We start from the raw sequence: 14,949 nt of genomic DNA on the forward strand, positions 1-14,949 counted from the left end.
GAGTGAAAACATCAAATTAAACTGTTTATGCTGACAAAGGACAAATCTGGATTTCAGCAACCCATGCAAGATTGTCTGATTGCTTGGCCTGCCTCTCCTTGAAGCTTTTGGCCAGGACTTCTAATAAAATGTGTGCATACAATTAAACCATTTCAAGTCGGTGTCTGAGTCTTCCCGGAGCGAGGAGAGGTGCTCCACTGCTCTCTAGTGGCTGAATGTGGTCCCCTGGCAGCAGCTTTGCTTTATATCCATAAATCAGCTCTTCACACATTGGCAGTGTTGGTCTCCAGAGCAGGCACCAATACCAGGAGACTCGTCCTCGTAGACAGGAACAGAGTGAAAAATGATCCCGATCCATGGGTCTCTAGAAAGCACCAAATTTTACCCGGGACGGGTGGCCACTTGACTAACAATGAGCAAGTGTGAGTAAGCACTCTGTCAGGGAGAGCTGACACTGATGGATTAGAATGTTCTGTGTGGTACTCTCCTACCGCTGCCTACATCCTACACCTTGGCAGGCCACAGTGGCAAACAGGTCCTCGGGTACCTCTGACGGCCCGCTCCTTAGCAGAAGGAGCAGCTTTTTTCCTGAAAAGATCTGGTTAAATTGATTTAGGGAAAAGCAATAGAAATCCATTTCCTGCTGCCCGTCAGAACTTCGTGACTTTGAGAAAAGAAATTTTGAAGACCTCTGTTTCCATTAAAACCGCCAGCCCTGGAACTTGTTGAGAATGATGATATAAAACAGCTCCTGGAGGACGGGGACTTTGTCTTAGTGTAATTACAGTAGCTAGCCTTTATTGAGCTTTTACTCTGTGCCCGACATTCTGCTTTCTGTGCGTCATGCCCTGCAGGTTGCCCAGCCCCCCCAGTGAGGAAGGCACGTTCTGTCTTCTCCCCCTCTCATGGGGGGAGAAGCTAGGGCTGGTGGGGCGGGTTGCTGGAGCGAGGCTTCTGGGAGGCCGTCTCCCTCTTCTTGAGGTGGCGGTGCCTCCTGGAGCGGCTTGCAGGGATCCGAGCACCTCAGTGCTGGGCTGGAGGGTGACCCCGGACTGTGCCGCCTCCTGCACAGCAGTGCGTGCCCGGAGCCTGCTCCCTGCTGGACTCCTGGGATGGTTGGTTGGAAGGAATGAGTGGGAAGTTGCCCTTCTAAAGCCTGGAGCCACGAGACCTAGGTTTGGATCTTGGCTTCCCTCCCTACTGACTGTACGGCCTTCACCAGCTGAGCCTGCCTTACCTGGTCTGTAGAAGGAGGAAATTTCTACCTCACTTGAGTTCAGGGCCTGGGACCTGAAAGGCTCCCGATAAATGCTTTCCCCTTTTCCAGTCTGGGAGTTTGTAAGCATGGACCTTATTAGAAAAAGCAAATTTCTGCCTGCTGGCTTTCAGTTCCTTCTAGAAATTTGACTTAGAGCAGTGGGCTTTAGAAAATTATTTTAGTCTTTTATCGTTTCTTCAGTATATGTCTAAAAACATAGATTCTAGAATTGCTAAGTTTTGATTTAGTACTTGAGTGAACACTATAAAAATACGTGATTCATGTTTTCTCTCTCTCTCTTTTTTTTTTAACCCTTCTGTCCTCAAGCCACATTAATGCAGGTGTTCTTGAGTATATGGAACAGGTCAAAGTGGTATCTTAGATGGTAAAATTTTCTTGATACATTTCAGATTTTGTCCTGAGTTGGGTTGTTCTCTCCGAAAAAGTTCAGTTCAAACTGAACTACCAGTGCCGATAAGCTAAGATCAGAAGTACCTTCAGGGGTTTTAGAAAATGGAGACTAATTTCAGTGTTCTTTTTTATTTAAAAATATTTTCTGAATGGGACTATTTTAAGGTAAATACTCAGAACAGACAGTTGAGTGGTATTGCTAAGCAGTGAATGACATCTGTTAAATCATTTAGAACATTTAACTAAAATCCCAATCTCATTTGAATTTCTGAGCAAAACAACACAAATTAACCATACCCAGATGCGTGCTAATCATTCTCCTGAAATCTGAAGAAAAAGCAATTTAGAAAGCATGCTTTTTTTTTGTGGTAGGGAGCTAAGAAAATAAAGCTGTTTCCATGTTCACTTGGTAATCTTGATTTCAAGCATTTGACTTTGCTACTTAGGAGGCAACCCAGTGGAATGGAAGGAGCATCAGATGCTTTTTAAATGCAAGATGATACGGGTTCACAGTCTCAGATTTGCTAATCATTGGTTATGTGATGGGGCAAGTTCCTTTCCTCGGAGACTGTCTCCCATTTTGTAAGGTGGGACTTCTCGGACCTGCCCTGTCTGAAGAGCAGTCAGAGCCCATGGAACTCGGCTTTGACATTTCTTAAATGCTCTGTGTGCGGTGTTCATTGTGGTCTCTTTAGTAGTTCGTGTGCCACAGCATAGACTTCTGGAGAAGTGGGATCTGGCTTGGGGCTGATCTGCTCACAGGACTTCATTATTAAGAGGCTTTTTATGTTTCAGACCATCCGAAGGAAGCCCTCCTAAGGACAGTGGTAGAAAGACATGGTGTGTATATTTGATTGTGATGAGTGATTGCTGTCGTTCCTTGGAACTGTTGACTCGTGCCTGGGTTGACCTTCAGGCCCCTGTATACGAATTTCAGGAGCGAGCTGCGTGCTGCGGTCGTTAGCAGTACGACCGTGACGGCTGGCGAGGTCTTGGGTCTTTTTCTTTTTCTTTTTAATTTTTCATCCCTGTACCGTGGCAAATTCTTATTTTCTGCAAGTTTATTCTTTAAAATACTGCAGGTAATGCATGGTCTTTTGAAGAAAAATAAAGTGTGAGTAAACCAAATAGTAACACCCAGATGGAAGTGTACTGTTTTGACTTACGGTTTTTCCAGATTTGTGGAATCTGTATCCTCTAAGCTTAGGTGTTAATACTGCTTTTGAACATGTTTTTGCCCTATTGAATATTTTAACATGGACATTTTCTCGTTGCCAAATAAGTATTGTCATGTTTAATGACCGTATATATAATAATTTTTTTTCCTGTCATCTGATTGTTGGACCTTTCCATTTACCTCTAGCTTTTTTTGCTAATCTAAACAGTGATCTTTTTATATATATAATTTGCATACTCACCCATTTATTTCTTTAAAATGACTCTCTAGCAGTGGAATTGCTGGGGGGGGGGGATATATACCTTTATGCTTTCTGATGGATGTTTCTAAACTGCCCGTTTGAAAAGTTCTCTTCATTTTTGCTTCTACAAGTGTGTTAGATTTTCCTTTTCACTGCACTACAGCCCTGGGTAGGATTCTCCTTAATCTTTGTTAATGTAAAAAGAAAAAACAAAGGTATTTAATTTAAATTCAGATTTCTCTGATTACTAGTGCCCTTGAACAGCATTTTTAAGCGTGTACAGGCCGGTGCCTTTTTTCCTTTTTGTCAACTGCTGTGTCCTTTTTTCTGTTGCCAGATTGGCATATCTGTGACTCTTTTTAGTTACTAATGTCCTACATGCTGTCCATCTCTTTCTGAGTTTCGGGGCATAGATTTTACATGGTTTACAGGAGTTGGTCTCTCCCTACCCCTCCCTAAGCCCGTGGCCTGCTACTAATAAGAGCAGATACTTCATTTTACAAGAGTGGTTGGAGCTGTGGCCCCTTGTGGCATTTTTGCCTCGGACCCCCTTCTCCTGGAGGTCAGCAGCATGGGTGACCCGCACTGTCATCTTGAAGTGACTCAGTCCCTGACAAAGATGGGGTGCAGACCTTTCTGGGACCCTACAGGGCATCTGCTGTGGGAGGAATTCTTTGAATGGCCCCCGAACAGGAGCAGCCAGGCTGAGGTGGTGCCCGGCTGATGGCTGCAGTGGGTTGGGGCGTGCGGGGTGGTTCCTGGCCCTCGGGTGGAAGAGGGCTGAGTTGCATGTCCTTCCCCCATCTCGGTCTCTGTGCACAGTCCGGCTGGTGCGGGGCTCGGGGGTCTGGAGCAGCTGTGGGTAGGCGGTGAGCTAGGGAAGGACCGCGGGTGCGGGAGGTGAGCCGGTGGATAGCTGGGTAGCCGCCACTGTGTCCTGTACCGTCTTCGTTCTAAATGCTGGTCACTGATTGCTCCTCGTTTTTCTGTTTTAAAGAGCTTTGTTCTGGAAGCAACACTGGCTACTCAGCAACTGTGGGTGGGCTGAAAAAGGGCAGACTTGGTGGAGGTTGCTAAGGAGCAGCTACATGAAAACTACTGATGAGACGAGGTTGTGGTAGTAAAATGCAGGAGCCCTCGGAGGGCATTTTACTCCTGTGGGATCACAGAGGTTTGGACCAGACTAGGACATACAATATGACATGGTTTTGTGGGTATAAAGCCTTTTTTTCCCCCCTTTTGAACATTGAACTTGCTGCCCGCTTGAGTTTGTCTTATATTCATCCCAGTATGGCAAATTAGGCAATAAATGTTCTTGCCCACTTTATCAAGGCATTTACTGCTATCATCACGCCTTCAGGGCCAGCTCAGAGTTTTCCCCAGCTCCTTCATTTGGACAGTTGTCCTGAAATCAGCCCAGCTTAATTCAGCAGCTTCTGTTTAGTGCTCACTGGGTGCCCGAGACGCAGATACGAAAGGGTGGGCGTGTTGCAGAGAGGAGAGAGCTAACCTCTCGGGGGGCTTGGTCAGGGAAGGCTCGTGGGAAGACGTACTCTCTCTGCCGGGGTTTGCAGGGTGCCTAGGAGTTCTGTGGACTGTCGGGGGGGCAGAGGGCATAGCCTGGGCCAAGGGGGGGGGTTGGCTTGAAATGGTATAATTTAGGAAATTATTCTCAATTTTACGTTGGTGGGGTTTCAAGTGTGAGGAGGGGGTCAAGGGAGACAGAGCCCGGGTCCTGGGAGGTCATGCATGTCTCCTCTGAAGTGTCGTGGCACGAGAGAGTGAGTGTCTCCAGTCACACCTGAGACAGGCCTCCTGCCCTGCGCTTCTGAATCCTGTAACGCTAGACGAGAAGCTTTATCATGCAGTGGGACGGTTAAATGGCCTGACGTGATGTGTGGCAGGGAGTGGGTGCTCCATGAAGTGCTCTGCTTTCTTCCTCCTTGGCTGCCTTCTCCTCCCTACCATTAGCTGGGCTTTTTGAGGGCACGCCTCACACCCCTTATTCCCAGAGCCCATCCTGCGTTTGTGGAAAGCATATGCCGTCTGGAGCAGAGGCCAGTGTACGCTGTCTCCTGCTTTTCTGTTCATTTCTTCCTTAATGGAAAACCAGAGAGTTCTGACCAACTGTCTGAGGTGACTTTATTTTTGGAATAGAGAATCAGGGTAAATGTTCCTTCATGATTTTTGCCTTGGTTTTGGGTTCGAAAGTGCCAGGTTGGTTTAAGTCAATGCCAAAGTCATGGAATGTCTCAGGGCATTAATGTGGCTTAAAAGTGGGCTTTAAGGGTGCGTGGCGGGGCGGGGGGTGCGGCTCCGTCGGTAAGCGACTCCCTTTGGCTCGGGTCATGATCCTGGAGTCCCAGAATCAAGTCCTGCATTGGGCCTCCCGCTCAGCAGGGAGTCTGCTTCTCCCTCTGATCCTGCCTTCTCTTATGCTCTTTCTCTCTCAAATAAATACAATCTTTAGAAAAAAGGGGGATAGAATATCTAAACATTTTGTAGGTGTCATGGCTGCTGTACTAGTGTGGCACTAGCCGGGTGGTTTACTGCAGATGGTTTTAAGTGGCACCGAAACACCTAGGAAGCCTGAGTGAAATGACTGAAGAATACTGGTCTCGTCGAGTTCACCTTCCTTTTTTCTTTTTAGTGGCCAGTTCCTCGTTCCTTCCCGCAGTTGCCTTGCCTTGAAATTATGTGAGGATTTGCGTCTTGTTCTTTTACCTCTTCGGGCAGTTGCAGTCCTATTTGAAATTCTGACTTCAGTGTTCTACATAGACACACGTTCAGGGTTTCCTGGAAACCTGTTGACAAGTCAGTGCTACTCCATCTCCTAGCACTTCCACATATTTCTGAGAAGGGGGCGCCAGAGTCCTCCTTTCCTAAAAAGCTGGGAGCAGGAGCTAATTTGCAAGTGACTTAGAAATTGTTTTTAATGTTGAATTTCCCTTTCTTTTCAAGTTTATTTGGAGGATGCTTATCTTTGATCTCAGGAACAGCAGAATCAGGCAGTTTAGCAAGCTTCCGCTTTCCAGAAAGCTTCTCAACATCGTGCACGTGCCGGATAGGTTGGAGTGTGTGTATTGAGGGGTGGTGGGAAAGGGGAAGCAGAAGTACAATGTAATAAAGACCCCTGTGTCCTCTCTTCATTTACCTGGATGGCACCTTCCAGCTCTTAAAAAAAAAAGAATCAGTCTCAGATAGTGTGAGAAGCATCCCCACACTGGACAGACACTTTTTGTTCCAAGAGTTTAGATTTAGTATATAATTTCCACTTAAAGAAATTTTGTCTGTAGCATTGTTCTAAGCAGGGAAAAATAAAGGTTTTTTTTTTTTTGATAAAGGAAGAATTATTATATTGGGAAGAAAGTATTTTTCATTCCTTAAAATACTGGATGAAGCTAAGCAGAAGGAAATATATGTGCCCAGGAAAAATAAGAGTAAAATTAACTTATTTATGGTGAACTGCCAAAGAAAGGATGGCCCCAGAGAAAAGAACAGGGCTCCGAATTTCTAAGGAAGAATGTCTTTTATGCTAAGCTTGGTTTTTTCTTTTAAAATAATTGATTACAGTTTTCCATAAAGTTGTTTGCTCTTAGGTTACGCACCCTCCCCTGTCTTTTTTTAAATGTTTATTTCAGGCTTCTGGTACTTTTACCGTTGGCTTTTCAGAGGGAGATTCTGGGACCGAGACTGGATAAGGCAAGCCTGCTGTTGGGCACTCTGCGGGAGCATTTGTATCTAGAAGTGTCTTTTCCTGAGCTTTCCTTATTTGCAGTTTTCTTGTTTCTTCATGACAGCTGTCCTTTGTTTTCCTCACAGAACCAGCTTGTTTTTTTACTAAGTCCAAGATGAGTTCTCACCTGTGTCTTAGAACAGCCACTGGGGTTACTTTTTCCTCTTGATCCCCGAATCTCAGAGTAAATGTGTGACTCACAAAATATTGGTGGACTTTGACTCTGTTTTCAGATTTTCAAGGACACATTTATTAACGAAATTCAAAGGTTTGGCTTTGGTGAATTTGCTCTTGCTTATGTGCTGGTTTTATTTGGGTGCACACTGGTTTTATAGCTGCTTAATTTCTAGCTTCTTTCCGAAGGGCTTTTAATATCTCTTCAGATTCCCCCCCTTTTTCTTTAAAGGAGAAAAAATGGTAAGAGGGGAAAATGGGGCTGCCTTTTGCTCCCAAGCCTAAATGAATAGTCATTGCTTGTAATACCGGTCTACACTTGACGCTTCCTACTGCTTTAGATGTGATGTATCCAGTGCTGTGAAGGTAATGATCCTCAACCACAGCAATATTCCATAACAGGAGTATCTGTCATATTCGTCGGGATTACCATGTTCATTGATTTGTGTCTGTAAATCTGCTGTTTCTACCCTTTAAATTTGATCTATAATTGGACCTCCTTAAATGGTTCAGAGAAGGTAGTCTGTATTTTCTCAATGCAGCGTGGCTGTCAGCTTCTCCTTTTTCATTATACATTCAGCAGACTTGATAAAATCAGCAGGACACCTCATTTGAAACTGTTTAATCGCTGCCTTTTTCCTTTGCTAAAACCATTGAGGTGGTCAAGCGATGTACACAAATCATTTTAAATAGAAAATATGGTTTTCTCTGTGACCCAGCTAAATAGATAGTGTTATGCAAAACAAGTTAAAAAGTAATAAATGCCAAAAAAATCTTCTAATTGGAGTAAAAAATTGTGGGCAACTCTATCCTCTCTCCAAAAGTAGAGTATCCTGAAATATTGCAGGACCCTGTAAAGACAAGATGATGGTTTTCTAAAGATTCTCTGGTTTCTGAACAAAGCAAGTTTAAATTTTCAAATAGTGCTGAGCTGCCTTTTACATCCATTCAAAGGGAGCCCACACTTATTTGTAACGCCTTTATAGCCTACTTTTGTAGGGGATATCTGCTGTCTGTTAATATCTATGCAGCATAACCTTTCAGCCATTTGCTATTGTGATAATAAATTTTTGTTTCTTTGTCTGTCATTTTGTCTACTCAGCTGTTACTCTTCAAAGTACGAACTAAAAATAATAGCTCCAAATAAATGCCACATAATAAAGTGTTTTACAGTGGAAGCTGGAATAACCTGGTGGCTGCGGCTCGCCGTCCTTATTACCATTGCTGGTGCTGTAGTGTCTTCCCCGAGTGTCAAGGTGACTCTACCAGGGCCAGCTCATTAAAACAATCTATTCTTTCTAACGGGCTTGGTACTTAGCGCTATACCCAGCAGCCTGCCAAGGCACAGTTGTGAAGCACAAGACTCACAGCATAGCATGTATGAAGTTAATGTGGCATCCACTTTTTGAAAAAATACCAATTCTCCATAAGCACATTTTCCTGCTTCAGCATTTTATTGTGACTAATTTACAATTACTCCTGTCAGTGGTGAGAGTAGGGCCAGTTGCAGGTTTGCCCGAGACGGTGGTAAGTATGACCTCAGGTTTTGGAGGAGCGTTGTTTACCTGGTGGATGTGGCCCTAGAGGATCAATACTGACACTGTGCTCAGGCGGGACACTGGGTTTGGTGTGCCATTTTTGCTGCCCCGAAGTAAACTTGGAGGGAGAAGCCGGAGTGGGTGGATAACACTAAAGGTCCATCTTTTTCTTTCAGGTTCTGGCTCCTTGGCAGCAATGGCTGTGTTTGAAGATAAGTTTAGGCCAGATATGGAGGTACGTAAGTCCCTGCAGTTTTCTTCTCTGTCACAGGTTTTTCCAGCTGTGTGTCGGACATCGGCAAGTTGACGGCCGGTTTCTCCAGAGCTTGTACAGCACTGTTAGCTGGAATGCTCTTTGGCACAGGTCACCTTGTTTTCCGAGAAGACTGGTTGGTTGGGAGAGCTTCGTTTCAGAGTGGCCCTGCCGTGCCCTCCCTTAGGCTTGGGGAGCCAGCACTGGTCAGCCTCTCGCTTTGGCCTCTGGGCTGTCTGGGATCTTCTTGGCTGCACATGCTGCTGCAGCGTGGACGTTGTGCTGTGCACTTGGCTCTCTGTGTCTCGGTATCTCAAAATGATGAGGGTTTTTTTTTGTTTTCTCACTGAGAATAGAGAAACTAGGTCTTTGCGTGACACACAGACCTGGTCTGAAAATGGAAGCAGCTTAAAAAGCTCCTATAGATTGTTCTGCATCTGGAAGAAGAGGGGGGACAGGACTCGTATGTGTAGTGGAGTGTTCTCAGAGGGTGATGGATCTAGTGGCGCGAGTCTGTTTGTAAGAGATCCTTTGTTCTGTCTTCTTTGGTGGTGGGGGAGGTGGTACCTTCTGAATGGCATCCCACCTGTCTGCTTTAGTGATGGGTGTCCCCTCCCCATTGGGTAGCCTCCCCACCCCCTAGATCTCCCCAGAACAAACCCACCAGTCTTCCGTTGTCACTTTTGAAGGGGTGTTCAGTGTGCTTGGGTACTTGACGGTACCACGTTATTCCTCCGCCGCGCTTATCCCTGCCGCTCAGCCAGCTCGTGGGCACAGAGGTCCTGTGAAGTCAGCCTTCATTGTCTGCTCTTGGTTTTTTGATCGCTGTTAATTTTGTGATGGTGCATAGCAACTTGTTTTCAACAATTAGTAGGCTGTTTATGAGTGGTTTACCCTATTCTTTACTATGTAGGCATCTGCTGTTTCTGCCTTTGCAGTATTGTTCTGTTCAGATACCAGAGGATGTCTCTGGGAATTACTTTCTGACAGTGCTTTATGCCTAATCGTCTTTGGAGGAGATTGCATATTTAAACATTTTGTTCCACCAGCTCGTTGTCTTTAGAGCACCAGCTGTCGTTGGAACTCTGAAGGTCTCTCTGCCCTTTAGGTTTGGGCCAAGTGCCCTGAGAGCCAGAGGATGTAGGGTTGTGGATGCTGCCCATCCAGGACGGGGGTTTCCTGCCAGAAGCTTCTCTGCCTTTGGTGCGTGAGGTTAGCACACGTAAGTGACTTGGTCACTGATGGCTGGATTGCTCTCCTTTCTTGGACATCTGCCAGAATTAAAACCTATGACCAAAGGTAGGATTTAGCTGGGTGTTTTGTAGTAAAAATAATAGTGTCTTGCTCCAATTAAGAATAGTAAACAGGTCCAAGTATCAACTGTAAATGAGATTAGGATTCTGTTCTTATTTCTCTGTGTGAAAATTTATTCTTATCTCAGCATTATTTTCTGTTTGGGGTTCTTAAGTACAGAGGAAAAATAAGATGTCCTAGGTCACCTAAAAAAGAAAAATCAAAAGAAAAAAAAAAGGTCTCCCAGTCTCCAGTCTAAAGGAGAGAAGTTCGTGAGTCTTCACATATCCATTAGAACTAACGAAGGTATGGGGAGAAAGACTCTGATGATTTTTGTTTAGAAAATCGCCTCAGGAAAAAAAAAAAGAAAGAAAGAAAAAGAAAACCACCTCAGTAATATCAAGCCCTCCTTTAAACCACATTAATCTTTTCAAATTTTCTTGAGAGCTTTGTCTATTTCCAATTGATTGGAACCTCTATATGTTAGAGACAAATGAGAATTGCAGAAAAAGTTGAAAGCATGAAGTATATTAAAAGTGACTTAACGCTCTGCTAAAGTAATTTTACATTATTCAGAGTTTGGACTTGAAGTGATTCAAAGGCCATGAATTTAATATTGCTGTGATTTGAGGAAGTAAAGGGATATGTGATCTTCCCTTCAATAAGATTTGTGGTATCGTCAGTCTGGAGAATGTGGTCCTTAGATCAATTTTATATGCCGCTCAGACCACTTGATGTTCTGTATCAGCTGTGAGACCTTGAAATCGCCTGGCCAAATTCCCATTTCAGATTGATTAGTTAATTTTACAATTTCACGTGACTGGTTTTGGTCACAGAAGTTGTTGAAACTTGACGCGGGCTGACAGTGAACACAATCGCTTTATTGTAAAGAAGGTAGTACCTGCTTCTTTGGTACGTAATAATATAACAACTGTCAGGAGATAATACTTAAAAAATGTACAGGGCCGTTGATAGATACGAAAAGAATTTATTGTGAAGACCACACCGCTAACTACTGGCCACCTTGCTTTTTGGGGGGGAAGATTAAATGATGCGCTTTTCCGTGGGAGGCTGAGTCTGCTGGGCAAGTTGAGAGGATGTTTTAATGACTTCTTTGTGTGAAAGAGAATTCGTCAGGGTGTCATTTCTGGCTCCGCATTTGCGTAGAACTTGTGGAGACATCTTGGTTTCAGATTTCCCATCTTTATTTTCCTTCTTTCCAGGAAGGCTTTCTGTCTTTCTGTGACAAGAGGTCCTCTATGACTTTGCTTTCTCACCTCTTTTGAGACTGTAGAGTTGGATGGCTAAATCTGCTTATTTCCTTCCAGTATGAGAAAGGATTCTGGACGTGTCTCACACACAAACCCAGGAGAGCGTTGCTGCCTCTCAGATCTCACGTGGATTGCCAGGACAGGAGCTGCTGCACAATTCATGGAGAATTGCATAAGAAAGGGACAGTTTCAGGCTATCATAATTACATATTCTTTGCCAAACAGTAATTTTTAGTCCAGACTTATTAAACAAACTCTTGGCTTTATTGTTAGAACAAATCAATTAGAGATAGTTCATAGTACACCCCCCGCTTTTCTTTCTTTCTTACTTTCCTCCTGCCCTCCCTCTGTCCCTTCCTCCCACAGCCCTGTGCTTTGGAAGTGCTAGTCCTAGACTGCAGTATTTGTGGGATGAAAGTCCTTATCTCCATAAAAACCTTTATTGTGTTTTCATTTTCTTCAGCTTCATAGTCCATTATGGTAGCCAGCAACCACATGTAGCTATTGAGCATTTGAAATGTTTTTTCTAGTCTGACTTGAAAGTGCTTTAAGTAGAAAATGCACACTGGATTTTAAAGACTTAGTACAAAAAATTTAAAAAATACATTTCTTTGGGGCACCTTGATGGCATAGTCAGTCAAGTGTCTGACTCTTGGTTTCAGCCCAGGTCATGATCTCAGGGTTGTGAGATCAAGCCCTGCATTGGGCTCTGTGCTCAGCGGGGAGTCTGCTTGGGATTCCCTCTCCCTTTCCCTCTGCCCCTCCCCATCATGGGCACACATGCATTCTCTTTCTTTCTAAAATAGATCTTTAGAAAGTATGTATATATTTGATTAATAATGTGTGTTTTCTTTTTTTTTTTAAAGATTTTATTTATTTATTTGACAGAGAGAGTTCACAGTAGACAGAGAGGCAGGCAGAGAGAGAGAGGGAAGCAGGCTCCCCGCTGAGCAGAGATCCCGATGCGGGACTCGATCCCAGGATCCTGAGATCACGACCTGAGCCGAAGGCAGCGGCTTAACCCACTGAGCCACCCAGGCGCCCAATAATGTGTGTTTTCATTGCATATTGAAGCAGTACTACTTTAGGTGTATTGGGTTAAATACCAAATAAATGACTATTATTATTTTTAAAAGATTTTATTTATTTATTTGACACACAGAGAGAGATTGCAAGTAGGCAGAGAGGCAGGCAGAGAGAGAGGAGGAAGCAGGCTCCCCGCTGAGCAGAGAGTCTGATGCGGGACTTGATCCCAGGACCCTGAGATCATGACCTGAGCTGAAGGCAGAGGCTTAACCCACTGAGCCACCCAGGTGCCCTTAAATAACAAATTATTAAAATTTAATTTCACTTCTATTTATTTAAGATTCTACTTACTCACCTGAGAGAGAGCATGTGTGAGCACGATTTGGGGGAGGGGTGGAGGGGGAGGAGGGAGAGAGAATCCCTTGCAGAGTCTGCACTGGGCACAGAGCCTGACGTGGGGCTTGATTTCACAACCTGAGCTGAAACCAAGAATCAGATGCTTAACTGACTGAGCCACCCAGGCACCCCTATTCTTACTTTTTCAAATGTAGCTACTAGAAAATTTAACACTATATATGTGGTTCACAAATTTCTATTGACAGGATTAGGATAGCATTGAGCTTGTCATTTGACATCACATTTAAGTTTTCTGCCGTATCCAGGTGATACCTGTACTATTATTTTTCTTGAGAAATTTTTAAATAAATTAATTCACTATTTTTTATAAATTGAGATACCATATATATGTAATAAAATGCATGGATCTTAGCTGTATAGTAGATCTGGCGTTTGTAATTCATTTCTTTTGTCAGTTCGCTTTCTCTTCCCTACAGCCACTTCAGTTCACCTCTTTAAGTTAAATTTTGTTTCTAAATATAGTATATATCTGTGAAGTCCTGGGTTTTGATGCACTGGTTATTTTTTTCCCTGAGACACATGAATGTGAGTACACATTATTAATATAAAATAAAAAATATATTCATGTGTCAGCCATTGTGTGCAGGCTCAGGGGGTATGAGTATTAAACTTGGAGAAACCTAGGGCTCCCTCTCACTCCGTCCCCTACAGCCCCTCTTGCTAGCTTGCTGTTGTTCTGTGCCGGGTGTGCTTGCTCGGCATTGAGTCCTCCCTGCTGGCGTCAGCCCGCGGTGCAAACGTGGCTTCTTCATTTGTTTTGTGTCCTTGTTGTCCATTGTACACAAGTGTCTCATGTTTTTATGGCTGTTTGGGGGGCATCTGCCTCACTTGCCCCTTGATGGGGGAGAGCCTCGAGGGCAGAGGCCATGACACCGTTTCTGCTCTTCAGCTCATGTTCCGTATGTGCTGAGCTGAGACACGATAACCCTGCCCTAAAGCAAACTCTGAGTCATCAAAAACCACCTGGGAAATGGAGGGGACTTTCTCTTCTTCCGATCTGGAAAGTGCTGCGCGTTTTTTCTGAGATAACCGAGGAAGAGAACTCTACACTTCTTAGTGATACACAGCACTGGGCGGAGTCAGCAGAACCAACTCCCGCTTAAGTACACAGGCAGTACCGAAGATGGGCAAAGGGCGCATGCGCATTGGGAAATCATGGGCCAAAAAGCAGAACAGGGAAACCCAGCGGGGCTTCGTGAATGGTTTAAGACAGGCCTCTGCTGTTTCAGGTTATCGGAGCCAGTGACTTTGCCTCAGGTGAAAGCCCTGGCTGAAGGTTGCCGAGAAACTGCCGGCTAACCATGTGAGTTTTAAGAGTCCTGACAGTCTCCACAGATCTTCACCCGGCTGTGACCCTGCCCCTGCCCTCAGTGGTCTTGGAGCTTTCATTTTGTCCTTCTGTCCTTACGGGTTAGCCTGGAAGTCCTCCGAGGGTAGGAGCTGGGCTGCTGGCGTGCTGAGTGCTGTGCGGGAGGCATTCAGCCGGTGTTTGTTAAGCAAGTGGATAAAAAGGTGTCAGAAGCAGCTTCACTTAGTCGTTCCCAGCTTAACCCTCCTTTGATACAGTTTGATAACTTCGCCTTTACTGTTGATAATACTGAGCTGTGATAGCAATGAAGGTAGAAGACGTTGTATTACTTCTGCTAAATCTCCCGCCTTATTTTTATCAGCAAAGGGGGTTGTTTGCTATGTATTAGCAGAAGAGTGGATTTGGAAATGTGTAAGTTGACCTAATGACAAGGGGTCAATTATATGAGAGGTTTGTTTTTGGTGATGCTGGATCGCATGGAGCCATTCCCCTAGATTCCCCCCGCCCCCATTGTTAGAGCTAGTATAAGAATTAAGCCAGTGACTTGCCTCGTTGTTACCCATAGGCTGGCTAGGCAGGAAACTAGTGATAACCACACTGTGGCCTTTTGAGTCCATTTTCCAGTTAAGTTTAAGGAATTTGACCAAAATACCCAGGAATATGGTGTTAGCTTTGTGAAGGTATCTCGAAAATTGCTAAAATCGCTCACGTAAAAGCAGATTTGAATTTAAGGCAGGAAGGGAATTAAGGGAGCGCGCCGGTAACTTCCGTTAGTCTGCCTTCCATCCTGTTTCTTTGTAAGGAGGAATGTTTTCATTTGGTCCAGTGAGAAATTTAAACTCTTG

The 14,949-nt window shown here is 44.4% G+C and overlaps 1 protein-coding gene across 1 annotated transcript in view; it reads left to right on the forward strand.

Moving 5' to 3' along the window:
• The window catches only part of PSMB7 (proteasome 20S subunit beta 7), a 64,980-nt gene that overhangs the window by 26,368 nt on the left and 23,663 nt on the right, over positions 1-14,949 (forward strand). The window contains exon 6 of the mRNA XM_032308762.1: positions 8,712-8,770. Within this exon, the coding sequence (XP_032164653.1) occupies positions 8,712-8,770 (59 nt within the window). The remainder of the gene's footprint in view (positions 1-8,711; positions 8,771-14,949) is intronic.

The sequence above is a fragment of the Mustela erminea genome, chromosome 12 (genome assembly GCF_009829155.1).
Source record: "Mustela erminea isolate mMusErm1 chromosome 12, mMusErm1.Pri, whole genome shotgun sequence".
NCBI lineage: Eukaryota > Metazoa > Chordata > Mammalia > Carnivora > Mustelidae > Mustela > Mustela erminea.